Source organism: Astyanax mexicanus, chromosome 20 (genome assembly GCF_023375975.1).
Source record: "Astyanax mexicanus isolate ESR-SI-001 chromosome 20, AstMex3_surface, whole genome shotgun sequence".
NCBI classification, from domain to species: domain Eukaryota; kingdom Metazoa; phylum Chordata; class Actinopteri; order Characiformes; family Acestrorhamphidae; genus Astyanax; species Astyanax mexicanus.
The window spans coordinates 26943380-26964107 of record NC_064427.1 but is presented as its reverse complement, the minus strand read 5'-3'; the positions used below and the strand labels follow the sequence as shown (position 1 = coordinate 26964107).

The following is a 20728-nucleotide window of genomic DNA, read 5'->3' as shown; positions in this document are numbered from 1 at the left end:
CTTTTGTATATAAAGCACTTGTACTGTTCCTTACTGAAGTCTGGGTCTCAAGTCTAGTGCTTTATACATGTCTTTGCATTTTTACACGACCAGTATGAGAGAGTCTGAACTCTAAAACTAAACTGGGCCATTTCTTTAAAACGTGAGTGGCCTGTGACTCGTGACGTCATGTCAGATAAGAAGGGGGCGGAGTCTGGGGGCGCCTGAGAGGGCAACTTTTCTCTACAGGGCAGTTTATCCAGCTATAGTGTGGGAACGGGGCAACTAGCAGACTACAGAGAGAGAGAGAGAGTGCACAGAGAGAATAACGCCTAGCTTATAAACCGGGAGCTGCTGCAGGACATGCGTTTAAATTTTAGAGTGAAGGAGTCGGATCTTTAGTCCAGGTCTGCAGCAGGGGGTCGGGGTGAGGTTGTAGTGCAGTCTGAGGGTCTGTATTAAAGCTAAAGCTGGTGATTAGATTCGGTCACTTGTTTATAATGGCTGGAATAACGTCTATCGAAGCCGTGAAGCGGAAAATCCAGTCTCTGCAGCAGCAGGCCGATGAGGCGGAGGACCGGGCTGAGGCGCTGCAGAGGGAGATGGACGCGGAGAGGCACGCCAGGGAGCGGGTAAGAGGACCCGGACCGGTGTTCTGTCGAGTTGTGCTACTCTGCCAAATCGTGCTACCGTAGTGTAATTATATTTAAGCGTACAAATACCAGAACAAAAGCTTCATATAAGAAAATGCTTGCTGTTGAATTTAATTGGTAGGATATTGGGAAAGCCTGAATTAATATATATAAGGGCACATTTGAGGGAATGAAGGGGTGATTCGTATTTTTCTTTATTGTTTTAAATCTTGTTATAAGTTTTAATATTAGCTGTTCTTATTTACACATTTAAAACATTTACATAAAAAATACCAGAAGGCTCCGGTTGTTTAATGCACCCAAATAAAACAGAATTACTAAAAAACATATAAAAACATTAAACCTTGCATTAAACCTTTTTTCTATAAAATGTATGTAGCAAATAAATGCAATAACTTATATATAAAATATTTAATTAAAAAAAATAGCTGTTACTTTCCCTCAGTGGCTCTAGTACTACTGTTTTTTTGCAGTGGATGGGACCAAGCTCCTGTTTTACTGGGTTATAAACTTGTTCATGGTCTGTTCTGATGGACAACATCTAAAATAAAATAAAAAAATAAAAAATAAAATACAGGGTCTGAAAGGGTTAAAAATGTGGGTGTGCGCATGCGTACTGGTAGTAAAAGGACGTATCGATGAGTAGCACAATTCGACAGAACACCTGGGGGGGCGGGGGCTGGAGGAGCCGTCGCTGCTGAGTTGATGTAGGCTGTTTAACGCTGCCTACCTGTGCTCTATTGCTAACCCTGCTGTAGAGGAGGATATCCAGCTAAAAATAGCACTAGTACTGTGAATAAGAAAGATTAGCTTGTTAGTTAGCGTTAGCTGTGCTGTTGACAGAGAGCTGCTGTGCTGGGCTTGTGCAGATCAAGTTACTAGGTTGCCAGGTGATTCGTGCGCGAGCTGCTTGCTGCTTATCAACAGGAGACGCTAATTAGGGTTAGCTAGGTTAGCTAGCTAGCATTAAAGATCAGTAGCTTGCTAACTAACGTAGTATTTCTGAGTTGTATGTGGACAGAATACTCTAATTAGTCAAATGTATCAGTGCACAGGCATATAGTGCAATATATTTTTTATGTAAAACTAAAAAGAGTGGTAGGTCTTGTAGGTTGGTTTGTTGGATATATTTGCTTATTTCATGAACAAAACAATATGCTCAAAAACAGAATTTCACGCTCCATTTTTTTACCCCTGTATGAGCTAGAAGTTCTCTTATGCATGCTCTGGGCAAATACACACTCTCAACAGAGATGTCACTAAAGCCCCAAAACTCGCAGACTGTCGCTTTAAAATATGTTTAGTGAACACTATTCTCAAAAACACAATTTATTTACCCTCATTAAAGGTTCTCACCACTAGGACTGGGTATCATTTTTTTGATACTGGTACCAATATGCTACTTTAAATTCAATACCAATACCCAAACATGACTTTTTTTGGAGACCTTTTTTTAAATTGTAACCAAAAAATATATAATTTTTGTTACACAACGTATTTAACAGCCGACATGGGTAATCTCGCTGCTTATTAAGGAGAAGCATCAGTAATATTACTAAGTTAAGAGGGGACAAAATATTAAATTATCAAAATTAAAATTATTTATCAGTTTCCCTGCAATCTCCAACATATTAACCATGAAACAAGTGGTCTGCTATAAGTTTTTAATGTTAATGAACTCTGTACAATGATTTTACATTTTAAAAACGTACTATATATAACTACACTATCAGTCCTATTAATTTAATAACTTACCGTTGGTAGCTTGAAGAAAAAATAAGCTGAAGATAAGTTTGAATTTTTGTTTAAATATAAATGCTTTTCTCTGAGAGTATTTTGGCCACAATAGTTTTGTTTGGAATCTTGTGGTATGATTCCATTTGCTTATATCCAAAAACTCAATACATGCTGATGCTGCTGCTCCTTTAATGTCATGTTCATTGTCATAAGTGTTGATATTATTTCTTTATTTTGAACATTAATGAGGTACTGATTTTACTCTAGTTATTATGACTCTTTTTATCTGATTAGTTTTTATTTTGTCATGCTATGATTTAAAGCATCAGTGCATTTTTAGGGTGAGGTGCTGTAAGCTGTTCTATCTAACACTGTCTCGTTCTGCTCACACAGACGCAGGCTGGGTATTTAACATGATCAAATTAGCTAGCTCTCTCTTTCACAGTCTGACTCTGTTACTTTTTCAGGTTTGCCTGAACCGCCTTTGTGAAATAGATGTTATATTTAAGGCTGTAGACAGCCCAAAAGACCGATAGAGCCAAAGTCTGTCTCTTGCTGTGGTAGGAACGTTAATAGTTGGACCCAGTGACAAGCGAACTGTTTAGTCAACCTGCTCCCACTTCCTGTGTCCCCTCCTAGTTCTTCTTGTCTATTGGCTTGAGTCAACCTGGCTCAGGTCCCAGAGAGCAGGAGGTTAATCATTTCCTGCGCTCTCTTCATTGCCTCAAAGCAAAAAGACCTTGGGATTGTCCAAACGTCTCATATATCAGAGATTTAGTGTCTGGCTTTTTTGTAGAAAGACGTCAGGCAAATGTGACTGGAATAGTTGAGTTTAATTCGTTAGAAGATTCAGTATTTAGTAAAAGGCTGGTGAAACAGATGCCTCTCAATACTTTACATAGGCCTACAGATTTAAAATAATCTTTGAACAGATATTTTAAGAATTAAACTGCATAATTTAATGTGAATTAGTCATTTCAGCCATTGGAAATATTTGCCATGCCATTTGTGGCATTCCACAGCTGCTCTGGTGAATCTGACTGGAATTGGCTCAGAATGAGAGGATTTGACAGAATGGGTGTTTGATTAGCTGTCTTCTACTGGGGAGTGAGGAACACTGGCTCTTTGTGCTGGTTGGACCACTCCCCATGTGTTAGTGGGAAACATGGAATGCTGGAATTTGAACTCCATGCTCTAATCAGCTCTATCATCATCAACATCACCACCACCATCTCATAGATCTGCCTCATTTGTCCTCACCTGGAGTAGAGAAGGCTTTTGCCATTATTAGATGTGTACAATGGGGTATTCAGTACTATATTTATCTTAATAACCATGAAATCAAAACAATTCTGGTAATTTTAACCAGTTTTCTCTACAGTTCCTTCTTTCAAATTGTAACAACTTTTCCCATTTTAATATCTGATTTTTTAATCACCAATACAATGCACCAAACTTGTGTTTAAGCATTCCTTTATTTTCTGAAAGATGTTTCAGAAAAATCCAATCCAAGACCCATTTTCATCTCCATCTATCAGTGGTTCCTTCTCTTGAACTAAGTGGGAGTATTTTTTTTTTGTCACAGTCACAACGGATTTTGATCTCTGTAAAGCTGCTTTGTTACAAGAGATGTTGTGAATAGCACTATATAAATACCTTTTAAAGGTAAATGGAAATTAAAGCAATTAAACACACAGACTTGCACATAAACAGCCAATTGTGTGTAATCAAGGCCATCCTTTAGCACAGCAAACAATGCATTACTCTTTAAATTCATGAGAGAAGGTAAAGTTTTTCGCTAATCTCTGTAGCGTACAAGGCAGCACTGTGTGAGATTCACATTGTGTGTGGTGTCTTGGGTACTGGGACAGTAGCCTTAACACAGCTGGTATACGTAGACTTGTGTCTTCAACTCCCTAAGGACGCATGCCTTTGAAAGATGTAGTCTAGCTCCTGACAATGCAACACAGCCCTAGACAGTGCTGGCTGCTTCTCCATTCATTTTCATTAGCCTGTCTTGAGCTATCCTATCTTTCCTATTTCCCATAAGAGCAGAAGTGTCCATGGCTTTGCTTAAGGGACTCCCAGACACGTCATATTTACGCTGAGAGCGGTTAGTTTTTTTGCTAGTGTAGTAGGTAGGGGGTTGGTTTATTTCTCCCTGGGGCAAAGGAACTTTACATTTTGACATTTGTCTGAAAAGTAAATAGAATCATAGGAAGAAAAATGTTCTTTAGTGTCCCATGAGGGGATGTCTAGTGGTATATATATCTTGAGAACCACCAGTTCCCAAGATGATTTAATGATTGCTTTGGTAGGGGGAAAAGTCTTAGAAAAAAAAAAAACATTCAGAAACTGACTTTCAAAACTGCGATTCTGTTTAGAATTAGATTTTATCATATTCTCTTCATAATACACACTTTTAGACATATGCTATGCATTGTTACTGTAGCTAAAAGCTAAAAAGTGTCTGTTCTGTAGAAAAAAAACGGTGTTCTCTGCATTGTCTTGTAGGCAGAGGCAGAGGTGGCCTCCCTGAACAGACGTATCCAGCTGGTTGAGGAAGAGTTGGACAGAGCCCAGGAGAGATTGGCCACCGCACTTCAGAAACTCGAGGAAGCAGAGAAAGCTGCAGATGAGAGCGAGAGGTGAGTATATTTGAGTGTGTGTTTGTTAGGAACCAACCAGCTGAACTAAACTGACCATGCATGTCTGTATTTTATTTATCTTTGTTTTACAGAGGAATGAAGGTCATAGAGAACAGAGCGACAAAAGATGAGGAGAAGATGGAGCTCCAGGAGATGCAGCTGAAGGAGGCCAAACACATCGCTGAAGAGGCTGACCGCAAATATGAGGAGGTGCGTACCTCAGGGCTCAATACTTCAAGATTTCTACCTATACTTATACATTTTAGCTCAGAAGAAGATGGTTTAAATACTCTGACTTGCAAAAATGTATTGGACAACAACTAGTATTGTCACAAGATAACACCTTAAAATGTGAGGTGTGGGCATTGCCAAGCAATCCCCTGATGTAACAACTAAAGATTAATTTGTTTTTTGCATATAATTGACATTTTCTCACCAATTCAGTGTTTATTACTTAATTAACCTAAATCAATGGCTTGTAAAAAAAAAAAACGTTTTATATATATATATATATATATATATCTTAATTTTCTTTTAGTAATGTAACTTTTATTAAATCTTTGCTATGCTGTTGTGTTTATGCTTTAATGTTCTCTCTCAACTTGTAGCCCAGGGCACTGAACTGGTCCACATGCTTACATTGTGGCTTTTCAATGCCTGTTCATTTTCCATAGCTTTTAACTTTTCCTGCCGGGGGGATTCCTTTTACATCTTCTAATGCTTTCATACAGTTTCAGGAAATCAAAGTCTGTTGAGTTGATCCTCTGGCACATGTGTGTTTTTTTTATTTTTCAGACTAGCTTTCACTGGATGTTGTTGTTCATCTTGTTGGTTTTTAGTCATTAATGAACAGATCTAGATGTGATATCCCCGTCATTTAATTACTATTGAAAGTTTAAAATCACTAAGGTCAAATGTAGACAATTTCTGACACCCTGTCGTGGTGAAATCTCACACTCTGTCTGTGTGCAGCTATAGGCTTAAGTGACATATTGTGTTTAGTCGTGGCATGGGCTTAAGGTTAGTGTTGCTAAGAGGCCCCACACACTACAACCCAGCGGATTAGCCTGGGAGGATTCACCCTGTTTAAGAACATTAGGGTGCCATTGACTGTCTGAGGCAACAGAGTTCAGATATATTAAACTATATATTTTCTTAGCAATAAGAGAGGTTTTAATTGTAAAGATAAATGCAATAAAAATGAACAAGAATTTTATAGAAAGTATTGAGCTAGTTTGAAGAACTATTATAGAATTCTGGACACCCAGCTTACCTGATTTTACAACATTTAAAATCCCAGCGTGGTATATCAAAAGTGTTGTATGATAACTATAAAGAATACTAGACTACCATGAGTAGGGATTTGGAGATTTTTATTGAACACAGTCAAGAAAAACACAACTTTTTGAATAATCACTATTTATTTATATTTTTTCTGATTTTTACCTGGTAAATTAACACTCGCTGCCCAGATAGTGTATTGACCAAAATTGCAATGTATTGTGTTACTTAAAATGCATCATAAACAATGCAGTTGATAGTTGATATATATGAGGTCTATATTACTTTATGGAAGTATGTACCAGTCAGAGTCACAATGTTGTGTTGAAGCAGGGAAATCACTAAAATGTGCCTCCAGTTCCAGTATTGAGAAACATTAGCTCTATATAGCTCCTGTCCCTGTAATGCTGCGTGTGTTTAAGAGATTGTTCGGTGTTACCTGCAGGTGGCCCGTAAGCTGGTCATCCTTGAGGGTGATTTGGAGCGTTCTGAAGAGCGTGCCGAGGTGGCTGAGGCGTGAGTATTATTTACTGTCAACATCAGAAGACATGTCCGCAGCTCAGCTGCTGCATGTACCTAGGGGCTCGAATTACTGAGACTAATGTTGTTTTATTAAACACTAGTATACCCGTTATACCCATTCTTACTCCAGTATTTCAGGCATGATTGTGCATGACACTTTTGACTGCATTCTAATTAGGGATGCAGCGAATATTTGAAAACCAAAGATTAAATGACCAAATAATTACTTAATAAGCAAAAAAATAATAATTATACCAAACAAGGATGCCCTGTTGCCGGACAAGGACTTTGATCTGTCATTAATTCTGAGAGTAATCCAGCTCAGAAAAACTGGTATTTAGCATCACAGCCAAACCGTTCTAGCCCGGCCGAGACTGGCTGCTGTGTCTGTCGACATTGTGGTTTGGGCACGGCTTTTAGCAGTCAGGCTAAACTGCTCTAGACCATTGTAGGCCAAAACCTGATCACAAACCATCAAACCAAGCTGAACTGCTTGAATGTTTGCACCAGGAGTGGCATAAAGTTATTCAAAAGCAGTAAGACTGGTGGAGGAAAACAGGCCAATATGCATGAAAACTGTGATTAAAAAACAGGGTTATTCCACCAAATATTGATTTCAGAGTTATTTAGTTTATGCAATGTTACAAAATTGCCAAATTACTGAAGACCTTCAACTAAATGTTTTGTTTTAGGTTTTGAATAAAAATATAATTTCGGTGCATCACTAATTTTAATGGTAGTGTTAAATCATTAAAATTTCTTTGACAGTTTCTAGGCTTAGAATAATGTATGTGTGTGTATATTCAACCTTCATTGTTGTGGTTATATAATTTGCATGAACAGTTACCCAACATGATGCACGTCTGTGGTGCCTGAAAGGACTTCTAAGGCAACAGGAAAAATAAATTACACTAATCATAGTGAATTCTGCGTTTGCAAGTCTTGGAATTGGCAGTACCCTTATTTAGTTCACTTTATAATCATGTTGTTTACCTGTGGCCTGTGGTCCTTCAGCCACCCCCTCCCAGTGTTGAGAAAAAGAAGTTCAAGTGTGAAAACCTCTGGGGTGCACTAACCACAGTCTTCCTTTGTTTTCCAAATGCATGCACCAATGCACCCCACCCTGGGACACACCACATTTGTGGCTCCTCATTTCCTGCCCCCCCTCCCCTTCCCCATGTCCCGCCCATGTTGGACTAACCCAGTCGATCCAGGCAGCTGGAGGAGGAGCTTAGACTCATGGACCAGAATTTGAAATCCATGATGTGCGGGGAGGAAGAGGTATTGCTGAGTGACTGTTGCTCCAGCACCCTGAACACTAACGCTTAACTCTTTACCTCCTCCTTTCCTGCCAAAACTCTCTAAAGTTCTCGCTGCTCTGGGTGACTCTGCTACTGTGCTTTGAGTCCCACCTCCATCTCTTTCTTTCAGTGAAGTGTTATAGGTGAAGCATCTGCTGCCAAGGCAAGGTGGCCCCAACCAAGCAAAATCTTAATAATTGGGCTATTTTAACAAATAATCATGTATCAACCAAATACTAATTATTTTTTGTATTGTTTTTTTTTTTAAGTTATTTTATTACCTACCTATAAACTACCATTAGGAATGAAGAAATATAAGTATTACAAAGCACATTTTGGTAGAAAAGAATGGTGGATCTATGGTTATTTGTTGCAAGGGCTCAATTACTGGAAGGCTTAAAAAGCCAAAAAATTTTTAATTCAGTGATGCTTCACCCAAAGTTAGATATGACTGCTGTGATAAATGGTTTGTAAAGCCATTGGAGTGATCTGGATCTGTCTTTATTTAAATGACAATAATTCATAAAGACATGCTTATTTAAACAGATACATACACATCATTTTACAGTGCCATATCATAATCTAATTGTAAAAAAAAGCCAAAGCAAATGACACTAATTAATTTGTCTCAGTAATATGAGTGTTTTTACCTGAAGAAAGCACTGCATATGATATGAACATATGCAAATAAACATACATACAGTAAAACGTAACAAGGAATTCTCATTTTTAACTAACTATATATTCATATATATATGTTTGACTTAAACCTTATCTAAACACTTGTCTCAACCAACTGAGAAGACGTGTGAATGCACTATTCAGGTCATCACATAGGACAGGACAGGACAGTCTTGGCCATTTTTACCACTTGTCCTAATAGCAGGCAAGCATTTAAATTAGTGGCATAAGAAAATATTGATATATATTAAAGTATAGATGTTTTGTAATACAGTATTAAATTCTTAAAAATGCAATATATCGACTTCTAATAAAAAGTGAAAATACATAAAAAGATTGGTAATCCATAATGGTTTATTTTGTGCTGCATTTATACTGATTACTAGATAGTCTTAAGATCCTAGTGTTCTAATTGGATAAAATTGAATAAAACTTTTTTTGTATATGTTCGTGTCATAATTTAGGGGAAAACAAGGTTTCCTAAAATTAGATGTATCATCTTGCTTACTGCATAGCCTCTCAAAATATTGATTCATAACACCTGTATCATGAAATGAAATGTATTAAATGTAGCCTCCACATATAGAGTTGGCTTACATTGCATAAGTGTCATCAACTCAAATTGTCAAAGTGTCTTATCTTCAGGCAAATCTGGGCACTGTGGCATGTTGTAAAATGATGTGTATTAAGTAACACTCTCTTTATTTATTAGAATTATGCCTTTTAGGACCACATCTCATTTTACAGACTGAACTGTTCATTTAGTTTTCTCACAGCTGTATGACATTAATACCAGACTGGGTCCAGAGCATCAGAAATACAACACCTGCTCCTTCATTAGGTTGGGGTCTCCTTTGCTTAGAGTTCTGCTCTCTTCATCTTCTTAAAGTGCTCTCTCATTTTCTCTCTCTCCCTATTTCTTTCTTTTTTCCTTCCACCTCTCTTGCTATGGCGAAGCAAATCTGGTGACCTTGAGGAAGAGTTGAAAAATGTCACCAACAACTTGAAGTCTTTGGAGGCCCAGGCAGAAAAGGTACGAGAAGCAGCAGCAGCAGTATTACTGGGCTGTATTACTGTAAAGAAGCCAACATGGTCTCCAAATGACTGTGACGAGCCCATGCACACACTCTTGGGCCTAGGTGTTTGGGTAACCATAGAGATGATTAGTGGAGCAGCAAGTGTGACAAAGCACAAAACAGAAGGCTGAGAACTTGAGAAGAAAGGAAAGAAGCTACTTTCCCCCAGGACTTACAATATAGTTCACTTTCTGCCTTTCATAAGTAGTTCTGCTAATGTTATTGTAATATCTGTAATTATAGTGTGAGATTACATTGAAAGCCCAAAGATACAACTCTATAACTTATAGCATATTACATGTAGCTGCAAGAAAAGCAGTTACACAAAACAAATCAATTTATAGAGAATTGGTATAGAAAATGTTGTAATGGAAAGAATCACTTTCTTAATGAGTCTTTAAGAAATACATTTGAGGAAATTTGGAAAAAGAGAATATATTTTCCTCATTTTGTTTGGTAAAAATGTAGATTTGTTTATTAGTTTATTAATTTTAGGTTTTTATGGGTGCGTTGGGAAATGTTTAAAAGATGAATCACACTAAAATAATCTAAATACAATTGAAGAGTGTAATCTGTTGTCACACTATTATGTGAATCCACATAAAGAAAAAAGAAACATTTCACAAGCAAATGCTTTATAAATAAAATAAATATATATGAATAATTCAGTCAATGTAAAAATGTGTTTTCTCACCTACACTTTTTATTCTGCTTGAATAAGACTCTGGTTAGTTTTCTTCCACACTCAGATGCGGATTAATGGTCTTGGTCTGGTCCCAAACAAACTCTGAAGCCATAATATTTGTAGTGAAAATGTGATTCAACCTCAATCCGACCCAATTATTAGGTGTACTCTGCAAATTTGAGCTTAACAGCTCCTGTAACTCAGTTTATAATGGTATATTATCTAGATAATACTACAGAAAAAAACGGTCCAAAAAAGTCCAAAACACAGAGCCCTCTTCCTGTATTTACTTTCTTAAGAGAAAAGAACATTCTTGCATGGTTTCTTGTGACACTTTATCAAATTATCGCAGTGAATAATGGCTATTCCATATCTTATAGTATACACTGTGTTTACACCATATATTACAATATTTTGTCCAAATGTTATAGTTCACTGAAATTCGGCACTACATTTTTGAACCCCAAAGTAGTGTGCTCTATAGTAAATAGAGCACAGTTTGGGACACAGCTTCTGTATGAAAACAAACCAAAATAGAAAAATACTTTAAACACACCTAAACACATTAACTCCTTCAGATCAGAGCAGATGCCTTTACACAATCAGGATTGTAATGGTGCATCTGAAGCATTTAGTTGCTTGAAATGATTGTTTCATAATAGTTTTAAGAACATATTTTGACCTAAAATGTATTTTTTTAGCTACATGCAGTCCAAAATATCTTGTATACCATTATTATTATACCAGTCAACATCATATATAAAACTGAAGACAGATCATTTTGGATTTTCTTTTCTTCTAATAAATGACATTGTGCCATTTTGCTCTACAGTGCAATTCCTCTATACACATCTCAATTATATAAATAAGCCTAAATTTAGAATAATCTGTAGAACCCTAAGCAGATCTAAAATTCTTGCTCTTAGAACTGTTGTTTTTATTTTTCAGTCATTTCGCATTGTGTTATTTATTTCACTGCTTTTTCTCTGTGCTGGTAGGCTGCCCTGCAATCTCTCTCTGTTTTCAAAACTGCATTATTCTTCTTCAGCTTTAGCTGTTCTTGTCACGTCAATAACGATTTCCCAACTCTTTGATCTGTAGTACTCCACAAAGGAAGACAAATATGAAGAGGAAATCAAAGTGCTCACTGAGAAACTGAAAGAGGTAAGCAGTCTGCTGAAGCATTTATTGCACACTGATGGAATTCTCAGAAATATATGGTTGTAGGTCTAGTGTTTCATTGACTCGTATGAAAGTACTGTTTCACGGTCTGGTGCCGTCCTAATTGCTTTCCGGTTTGTTGGCCGACTTTCAAATATTCTTTTTCCTAGGCTGAGACTCGTGCTGAGTTCGCAGAGAGGTCTGTGGCTAAGCTGGAGAAGACCATTGATGATTTGGAAGGTATGTAAATCACTTTACCTCTTAACAGTTCTACCTAGATTCTGATTGCTAACTGCATCCAGATTGTTGATCCAGGAATGTTGTTCTTTTCCTGATTTCATTAACATTTTAGTTTCTCCCTGTTGTTATTTTTGTTTTTTATGGCATGTTTATTTTCACTTGAAAAACGTAAACAATTGTGTATATTATTAACAAAGAAGTACCTAAAGTACCTTAAAGGGGGTTGGTTTAAAGTGCTGCAAGATTGGTGTGCTTTGAGTTACAGTTGTAAGATTTAGAGTTGTTATGCACATAATTAATAACATACAATACAATATATTTTAGTTATATTAACGCTTGTTTGTTCAGTTGTTCATTTATATATCAGTTATATGTTGTACAGTTGAATTGTAGTGTGCTTTACTGTAAATAGTAGTTAAAAGTCCCAGCAACTGCGCTGTAACTAACATGCCATTACCATGGTAGTGTCACGACTAAGACACTACCATGGTAATGCTGAGAATGGTCCAGTACTTAGTTGTTAAAAGATTATTGTTGGTTCTGTGGTGGTCACTTTCCATCAGTGGTGTGGACTGGGCTGATAAATTGTGTGGGTATGCAACAGTATATTGTCGATATATTGTCGCAGTCATGAAAGATTTTTCCTAAATTTTTCCAGTTTTTCACTCAAGAATTTAAATGTATTTTTTATTTTAAAAACGAAAGGACCAATTGGACCAAATACCAAAGGTTCTTTTTGCATTGACTTCCATTGAGTGTTTTTTCCGTTTTCCTTATTCTGTTAATTTGATGCATTTTAAGATACAAGGTTTTTGCAGGGCCAGAATTTTCTCTTTCCACAAAAGGCAAAATGATATTTATCCTAGTATGAGGTGGAAATGTTAGCCAAAATGTGAAAAAGAGCTAATAAACTGTTCCGCCTAAAAAAGAGATGATGAACTATTACGCCAACCATTTCCTTACTATCCTATACTTCACAAGCGTCCAGCTTGCAAGAAACGTAATAAGCAGATGATCTGATCGCTTTAGACGCCCAAAGCTGAAAAACCCAAAGCTTGTCTGTAAAATGACTCTGCACTGCTCTCGCAGAACTGTCTACTGTGTTTGCACTTCCAGATGTGGGGGTGAACACTGTTTGAGGTGGGCCACTGCTGATTCTGTCTTGCGTCTCTGAACTGCAAACAACACAGTTATACAAAAGATGATGACTGGGAAGATAATTCAGTTAAAAGCTAAAAGACTGATTTAAATCTCTACAGTTATCTTGTTTTAATACCGCCCTTAATCATGGTAGGTAGCCTCTGCGTAACTATAGTGGATGGAAACACTTAATTATTTCATAGTTGTGGATATCTTCTGGATGGAAACCTGGCTGATATACTGGTTTGCCTATTAAACTGGCTACTTAGTGTAGGTACTGCTCTTAGAAATCCTTTGTTTCAAGTTTTAACGTGACTGGAGTCTTGCTATGCACATGTTTTTAATTTTGGCCGAATGATTGATGTGGTAACAGTAAAGACAGAAGATTAACTGTGCACATGTCAACATGCTGAAGTTATGGATTAGCTGTTAACATTTACACTGAATAAACTAAACAGTACTAACGACAGCTTCAGGTGGCATGCAGATGTGGAATAATGTGTGATTGGTTGGTCCAGCATAGGTTTGTATTATGTATTTTCTTTTTAAACAGCACATATTGAGCATTATGAGGGTAGATACCTGGTTATTGAGCGCATGCTGTTTGTGGTTGGAAAGTATCAGTTATGTGTACTGCCAATTGTGAGGGGTGCAGAATGAAACCTCTTTGATGTACAGCTCAGGAAGATTTCTGAATCAGTTTCTCTGATTTTGCTATTTATAGGTGTATGTTTGAGTAAAATTAACATTGTTGTTTTATTCTATGAACTACTGACAACATTTCTCCCAAATTCCAAATAAAGATATTGTCACTTACAGCATTTATTTGCAGAAAATGAAAAATGGCTAAAATAGCAAAGATGCAGAGCTTTCAGAACTCAAAAAACAAGTTAATAAAGAGTTCAGAAATCAATATTTGGTGGAATAATCCTGTTTTTTAATTACAGTTTGCATTCATCTTGGCATGTTCTCCTCCACCAGTCTTACACACTGCTTTTGGATAACTTTATGCCACTCCTGGTGCAAAAATTCTAACAGTTTAGCTTGATTTTGATGGTTTGTGATCATCCATTTTCTTCTTGATTATATTCCAAAGAAATATTCAATTTGGTAAAAAAAAAAAGAAACTCACCATTTTTAAGTGGTCTCTTATTTTTTTTTCCAGAGCTGTATATGTATATATGTAAGTCAGGCCAGGCCAGATGTTTGACATGTTGCTCAGTTTAGCGGCTGATTACAGTGATTTTCTTTTAGTTTTATAAGTTTAGAGAAAGGTCGGGTTGTGTAAACCCCAGTTCTCTGTCTGACCCTATGTTCTTTTTCCACTGTTCTGTTTCGTTCTGTTCGTCTCATGTGTCTGTCCATTCACTGTTCGTCTGCTCTCTGTCTGCGACTGAAATGCAGACGAGGTGTACGCTCAGAAGCTGAAGGGTAAAGCCCTCAGTGAGGAGCTGGATCTGGCTCTCAACGACATGACTACTCTCTAGATGCACTGTCTCCTCTCCTCTCTCTCTCCACCACTGCCTCCCTCATCGTCCCTGTCTCCTCAGTTCTACTTCCTTGGCGCTTCCTTCGTCTGGCACACCTGGGGGTTCACTCATCGTCATTCTCAGTTTCTTTTTTTGTTTGTTTTCCCTCCATTCCACTGTTCAGTTAAAATCCCACTTTCACATATTTAAGCAACAGATTCCCTAAAGCTAGTTAGGTTCTGAATAAATGAGTTTGATAAGGCGTACCCCAAGGTGCCATTCTGTGTCCTCTCCTCTGTTTTCCCCTCTATTTGCTGTATCTGGAGGTTTCTGCACTGTGTTCTTTTCCTTTATTCGTCTTTTTAGCCGTTCTTGTTTCTATTCTTGAGCTTTGTCAGTGTTTACACCTCTGGTACAACTGGAATTTGTTCCTTTTATGTTCTTTGTGTTTCTGTAGTGCTTTCTCCCTCTGTAATAAAAGGCAAAAAACCTTATCTTTTCTCCCTCCTTTGTTTTTCTTTGTTTTTTTCCAGTTATGCTATTGTTTATTTCCAGTTTTGGGTTGAATTTGGATGGAAGTTGACTGCCAATAATATTCAAGTGGCATTTTATTTAGTAGATAAGCTAAATTATTTATTTGTTTAGAAATAAAGAGAGGTGAGTGACTTATGATGAAAAAAAAAAGAAAAATAACCTTTTGCCTCTTTGAGTTTTTGTTCTGGTTGAAGAAACCTGTTGAATGTACACACATTTTTGGATGTTTGTACGTTAAGTAAAGCATAAAAATAAATATAATTTAATGAAGCTTAGAATGTCCTTTTAACAAGAGGACAGACTTAAAAAGTATCTTAAGATCAAGACTATTTAAATTCTTATAAGTAAAATAGAACAAAAAAAGAGAAAACAGATGAAAGAAAACAATTGAAAAATTAATTCTATTTAATAGCTATGATATTTAATATCAATGAAAATTCATTTGTCCTGGCAGTGGTTTTGATGTAATGGCTGATCAGTGTACATTGAAATGAATGTATAGCAGTTCTGCCTCCCTTTTCTAGAATCTCCAGTTGTTGATGCCCTCGCTCCTGCTCTACTCTTCGATGTCTTCTGCTGTTTAACTGCACTAACCCCTCCCTCCCTTTCTTTCTCTCTCTCTCTTTTTTCCTTTCCTCCTTTTCCTGTCCCTCCATCCTCTTGGCACTGGCTCGGCCTGTACTCGGTGCTCGATGATGTTGTGGCCACAGATCGCTGCCAAATGACGCTGGAGAAAAACCACATTCTCAGTAATGAGCTGAGAGTAGTTCTAGCTGAGCTCAACAGCTGAGCCTCTCCAGATGAAGCTGCTCTTCAGTTCTCCGCTTGTGTACTGTTATCTGAAATGACTAACTGTGATGAGCAGAAACTGGCAGTAAGGCTGCTTGTACTGATTTATGCTAGTTTTAGTAGCCGACACTCAGCCTTGCTAGAGACGGCACACTGCAAGGTGTGTAGAGTGAAATCATTAACTGTGTCAGTGGGTAAATTGTGAAATGAATTGTGGGTCAGCGCTTACTTTGTTTGGTATAATATATATATATATATATATATATATATATATATATATATATATATATATATATATATATATATATATATATATAAATTTGGCATAAAATGTAATCACAGCTGGTTTCAGCTTTATAAGATAAAAAGGCATGAGAAAAACTTGACAGGCTGCAAAGACAAATAACTTTTGCTCAAGACATACCTAAATGTACATTAATCATTTAAAATATACCATACTGTTTAAAAGCTTATAAATACACCATCATTTTCCTTCAAGTCTTTTAAAGGAAAGTTTTTTATTTTCCCCAAATGGATAGGAAAATTATTAACCTTCAGTGTTCGGTACTGATCACGTTTCAAACTGTAATGAAAGAACTCAGTACTTTTTTGGTGCTTTATTCTCTGTATAATAACACAAAATGTAATGTCTTATTTTATTACTTATTTAGGACATTTTACACACCACACAAAGTAAAACTGCTCTTTACCAGCTCCTCCTCTCCCAAAACTGTCCTCTTTCAGGCTGTCAGATAATACCTTTTTTAGATGTATTTTATGTTTGACCAGGCATTTACTCAGGCTAGAAGTGATGCCATGGCCAGCTTTAAATTTGTTGTTACATATATTTAAACTGGATTTTAATGAGCCCTCCTGACCTACAACAGTGTATTACAACTGTGCTACAGTAGTCTCTCTAGCAAAGTGTTCCAAAGACTAAAACTAAAATCTGTTTCTTATGATCCTGCATATAATAATTTGTTTTTATTATGAATGTGCTGCTATATTTATTTATTTATTTATTTAGGTAGCTGGCTATTACAGAAAAAAAAAATATATATATATATATATATATATATATATATATATATATATATATATATATATATATATATATATATATATATATATATATATATATAACTAATTAAAGTAAACAAGCATAACTCCACATCAGAATGTACAAGACAAATGTATTTTGGGTAGAAGAGGTCTTCGAGACATTTTAAGCAGAGAAGCTACTGTATTGTTTTGTTAAACTATTTAAATATTATTACATTACATATTGTATATTTTCATAAATTACGTTTATACAATAACTGTAAATCATTAATTTATATTCTGCATCAGCAGTTACATGTCTGCACTTTAAACCTTTTAACTTTTCTATTTTTTTATGTTGGAAAAAAAAAGAAAGTTTTCTTCAAAAACAGATTTCCGCAAATATCCTTTTTAGTTGTATTTTTTCTGCAAAAAAATGTTCATCCAATTCATATAATAATTCAGAATCCAAAACAATCATTGTATCATGCTACACTTATGACATAGAATGACAGGATTGAAAGTTTCACAGTCACTTAACTATAAGTAAGAAATGACTCCAAAAAGTGATAACTGTGACCAAGGGAAAGGCATTAATGACTTTATGCCATTGAAGAGTGCCTGAATTACTCTTGGCTGAACAGCTCAGTGCATCGCCAGGCTGGCAGTGTTGGTCTTTTGTGTTTAGTGAAATCTAAACCTGAGCTGACATTTTGCTCACTGAAGGCCTCTCTCAGTGCCCAGAGCTTCAGAGAGGCTTCAGCAGACAAGAATGCCCTTTCTGCTCACAGTCACATGAAAAGCAACCACAGCACAAATCAGTAACTTACTGTGTGTATCATATCAAATATTCTCATGATGTGGCAAATTACACTGTTTTTTTTTTTGTTTTTTTTTTAAATGAGGTTTATTTAACTGTATTATACAAACTGAAGTATTGTGCTGGAACAAGTGGATCAGATGCAGCATTTTTGCTGGAGTTTTTAAACACCTGAATGTCACTGCTGTACTAACAATATTCCACCAACAGTGTCCTGTAGGTGTTTTGTGACCACTAATAAAGTACTAGAGTCTCTATATGACTTAATATATATACGGTGGAGCAATTGGGAAGGAGTCTCTAAAAGAGTGGAGGACAGTGAGTGAAAAGTGTTTAAAAAGTCCAGCAGCACTGCTGTCTATGATCAACTCATACACACAGCACAAAACAATGACCCATCACCCAAATACTGTAATAGCTGCTCTGTGTTGGTCCTAACAATTGAAGAACAGGGTGATAGGAGGATAATGATTTATGCAGAGAAACAGAAGGAAACAAAGAAGTGGTCTTATTGTAATTCTTGATTGATGTAAAACTGCTGCAAACTCATTGAAGCTTGGATTTCAACTGGAACATCCCATTCCTTCTTTGGTTTTGTTCTTTTGCCTCTGGCAGCAGATTGTGCATCTTGTTTTTACACTTTGTCCTTTTTGTTCTCCTCCATCACCAGAGAAACTAGCCCAGGCTAAAGAGGAGAACCTAGGCATCCACCAAGTGCTGGACCAGACTCTAATGGAGCTGAACAATTTATAAAGCAAGAACGCTGCGTCACAAACAAGAGTCTTACACGGCATAGAGCTTTCCAATGAAGCCCAAAGCACCTCTGCCTATGTGCACACATCCCTCACAGGGGTAAGGTCTTAATAGCTGCAGTTTTATAAACAATGATGTCCAGAAATTACACTCTGCCACTTAATTCTCGCAGATTGATGTCCCGTGAAAAGTTTTTTAGCTACCAGTCCAATAAGAGGCTTTATCTGTACTTGTAGAAAATCAGTAACACATCCTTTACTAGTGTAGACTTGAAGTAGGTTCATTACAGCAGCCTAACCAGTATGTGACCAAAGTTAATTTGCATCTTTTTACTAACAAGTGTTGTATTCAGGGAGCTATTAGCTCTTTCATGTTGAAGAAGAATGCTTTAATAACTGGTTAACTGTTCCAACCCAAGCGCTTTTAACCATTCCAAAGTTTTATGAGAACAAAATTTATCCAAACCTTTTTTTTAAATGTATTTTTAATATAACATTTAATATGGACTGATTTCCATGTGTGTAAATTAAGCACAGGATGTTTTCTCCTAATTAACACTTAAAACAGAAGGCTCTAGGTCTGTTTTAGGCACTTAAAGAAAAGATTATCTAATTTTCTTAATTAAATAGTACTTCCTGGTGATCACATCTGATGTGTGATTGATGATTGACACAAATATTGCGATTCTATGCTTCTTTACAAATGTGAAGTTGGTCCAGTGATGATTTCTACTCCAAAAATTACTGCAATGGCCAAAGTATCATGTTGATCCACTATCAGATCATTTTCCACCTCAAATGAAGTTGACTCCTGAATGTGATTTGTGTTTTTGTGTATTTTACTGTGAGATGTTTGAATGAAGTTTCAGAAAACGGTTATTTTTTTCTCACTCATTTTTTTCCCTTTACATTTTTATTAAATTTGGTATTAAAGGAATCAGGAAAACAAAATGTTTTACAATAAACGTTTTTTTATGTAAATTGAAAGATGGCTTTTACTGTATTCTAAACGAAGAAATTTGATGAATGAATGTCTCATCAACAAATCCTTAATTATTGATTACAGCCTGTTTTTAATGCATCACCTGTCTATGCAGTTGTGTAAGCTCTTTGTTAAAGATGATTAAAATGTTGAATACAAGTGTTTGTCTGAATCATTTCAACCTAATGTTATTGACCTATTTGTCATGTCTACATATTACTTTATGTTCATAACGTAATTTGTAAAGTATGTATGATCATTTTTCACTGGAGAATATTATATTTAATGTGTTGTATGCCAACATTCTGGGTCAAATATCATTACTTGTCTTAACAGAACAAAAAATCTTATATTCCCAGATAGCAAAAGGACGTTGAATCAACATGATTTTTTTTCCATCACTAATGCACTTAAACAATGTTGATCACGGGTGTCAGAATTAATTAATTTATTTGCATTGATTTTACATTGTGGTTTTATATGTATGGCTTGTATTAAACTTACATTAAATATGTAAGAGTTGTATATTTTTATAGCCTGTAATGTGATCTTGCAGTGTGAAAAGGGACATTTAAATTATAATTATTAATATTATTATTTGTGGGGAGCACCTTTTACCTAAAAGCATTGTGAGTGTATATACAGAGCTGCAACCATTCAAAACTTTTAAATAATTGTTGATTCAATTTTAGGATTTAAACAATAACTGAATTTTAAAGATTTTAAGGTTGTTTTTCCATCAACCTTAAAATATATAATACAACCAAATAATTGTTTATTCAGTGTTCTTTGCTATCAGGGTTTTAAATAATAATAAAAAATAAAATGTATAATTTGAGATTTGCTCCTTATAATGATTTAATTAGCTTGCTAATATTGATGTTAATAACAGACTGCCTGAACTGTTTATCTTAAATCAGTTAACATTAGGTTTTCTTTAATTAGGTTTTCTTTCATACGGATGGATCTTACTCATTCTTCAGTGGCAACTAGATGTACTATTGTTCCCACAATGACGTGTGAACAATATTAATATATTAATTGTATATTAATATATATTGTAATTGTAATTGATACCTTGATCCTAAAGAATATGATGAGCTTTATTTTCAGTAGGTTGTAATTAGATTGGTAGAGTTGGCAAAGGCTGTGTAATAATTTAACATTGTTATATTTGTTTTATAGAACTTTATTTAGCAATTCATCCCTATCAAATAAAATAAACTCATTACATGAT

The 20728-nt window shown here is 35.9% G+C and overlaps 1 protein-coding gene across 8 annotated transcripts in view; it reads left to right on the top strand.

Annotated features, from left to right (window-relative positions):
- The window catches only part of tpm2 (tropomyosin 2 (beta)), a 35846-nt gene extending 16196 nt beyond the window's left edge, over positions 1-19650 (top strand). The window contains exons 1-8 of one of the 8 annotated variants that reach the window (XM_007255298.4): positions 221-611; positions 4884-5017; positions 5110-5227; positions 6744-6814; positions 8026-8101; positions 11665-11727; positions 11895-11964; positions 18428-19650. In XM_007255298.4, coding sequence (XP_007255360.1) covers positions 480-611; positions 4884-5017; positions 5110-5227; positions 6744-6814; positions 8026-8101; positions 11665-11727; positions 11895-11964; positions 18428-18510 — 747 coding nt within the window. In that variant the 5' untranslated portion in view covers positions 221-479 and the 3' untranslated portion in view covers positions 18511-19650. Of the gene's footprint in view, positions 1-220; positions 612-4883; positions 5018-5109; positions 5228-6743; positions 6815-8025; positions 8102-9759; positions 9836-11664; positions 11728-11894; positions 11965-14508; positions 15068-18427 lie in introns of those variants that run through there. The other 7 variants (XM_007255296.4, XM_007255297.4, XM_007255295.4 and 4 more) reach the window with 7 other exon arrangements.
- The last annotated feature ends 1078 nt before the right edge of the window (positions 19651-20728 follow it).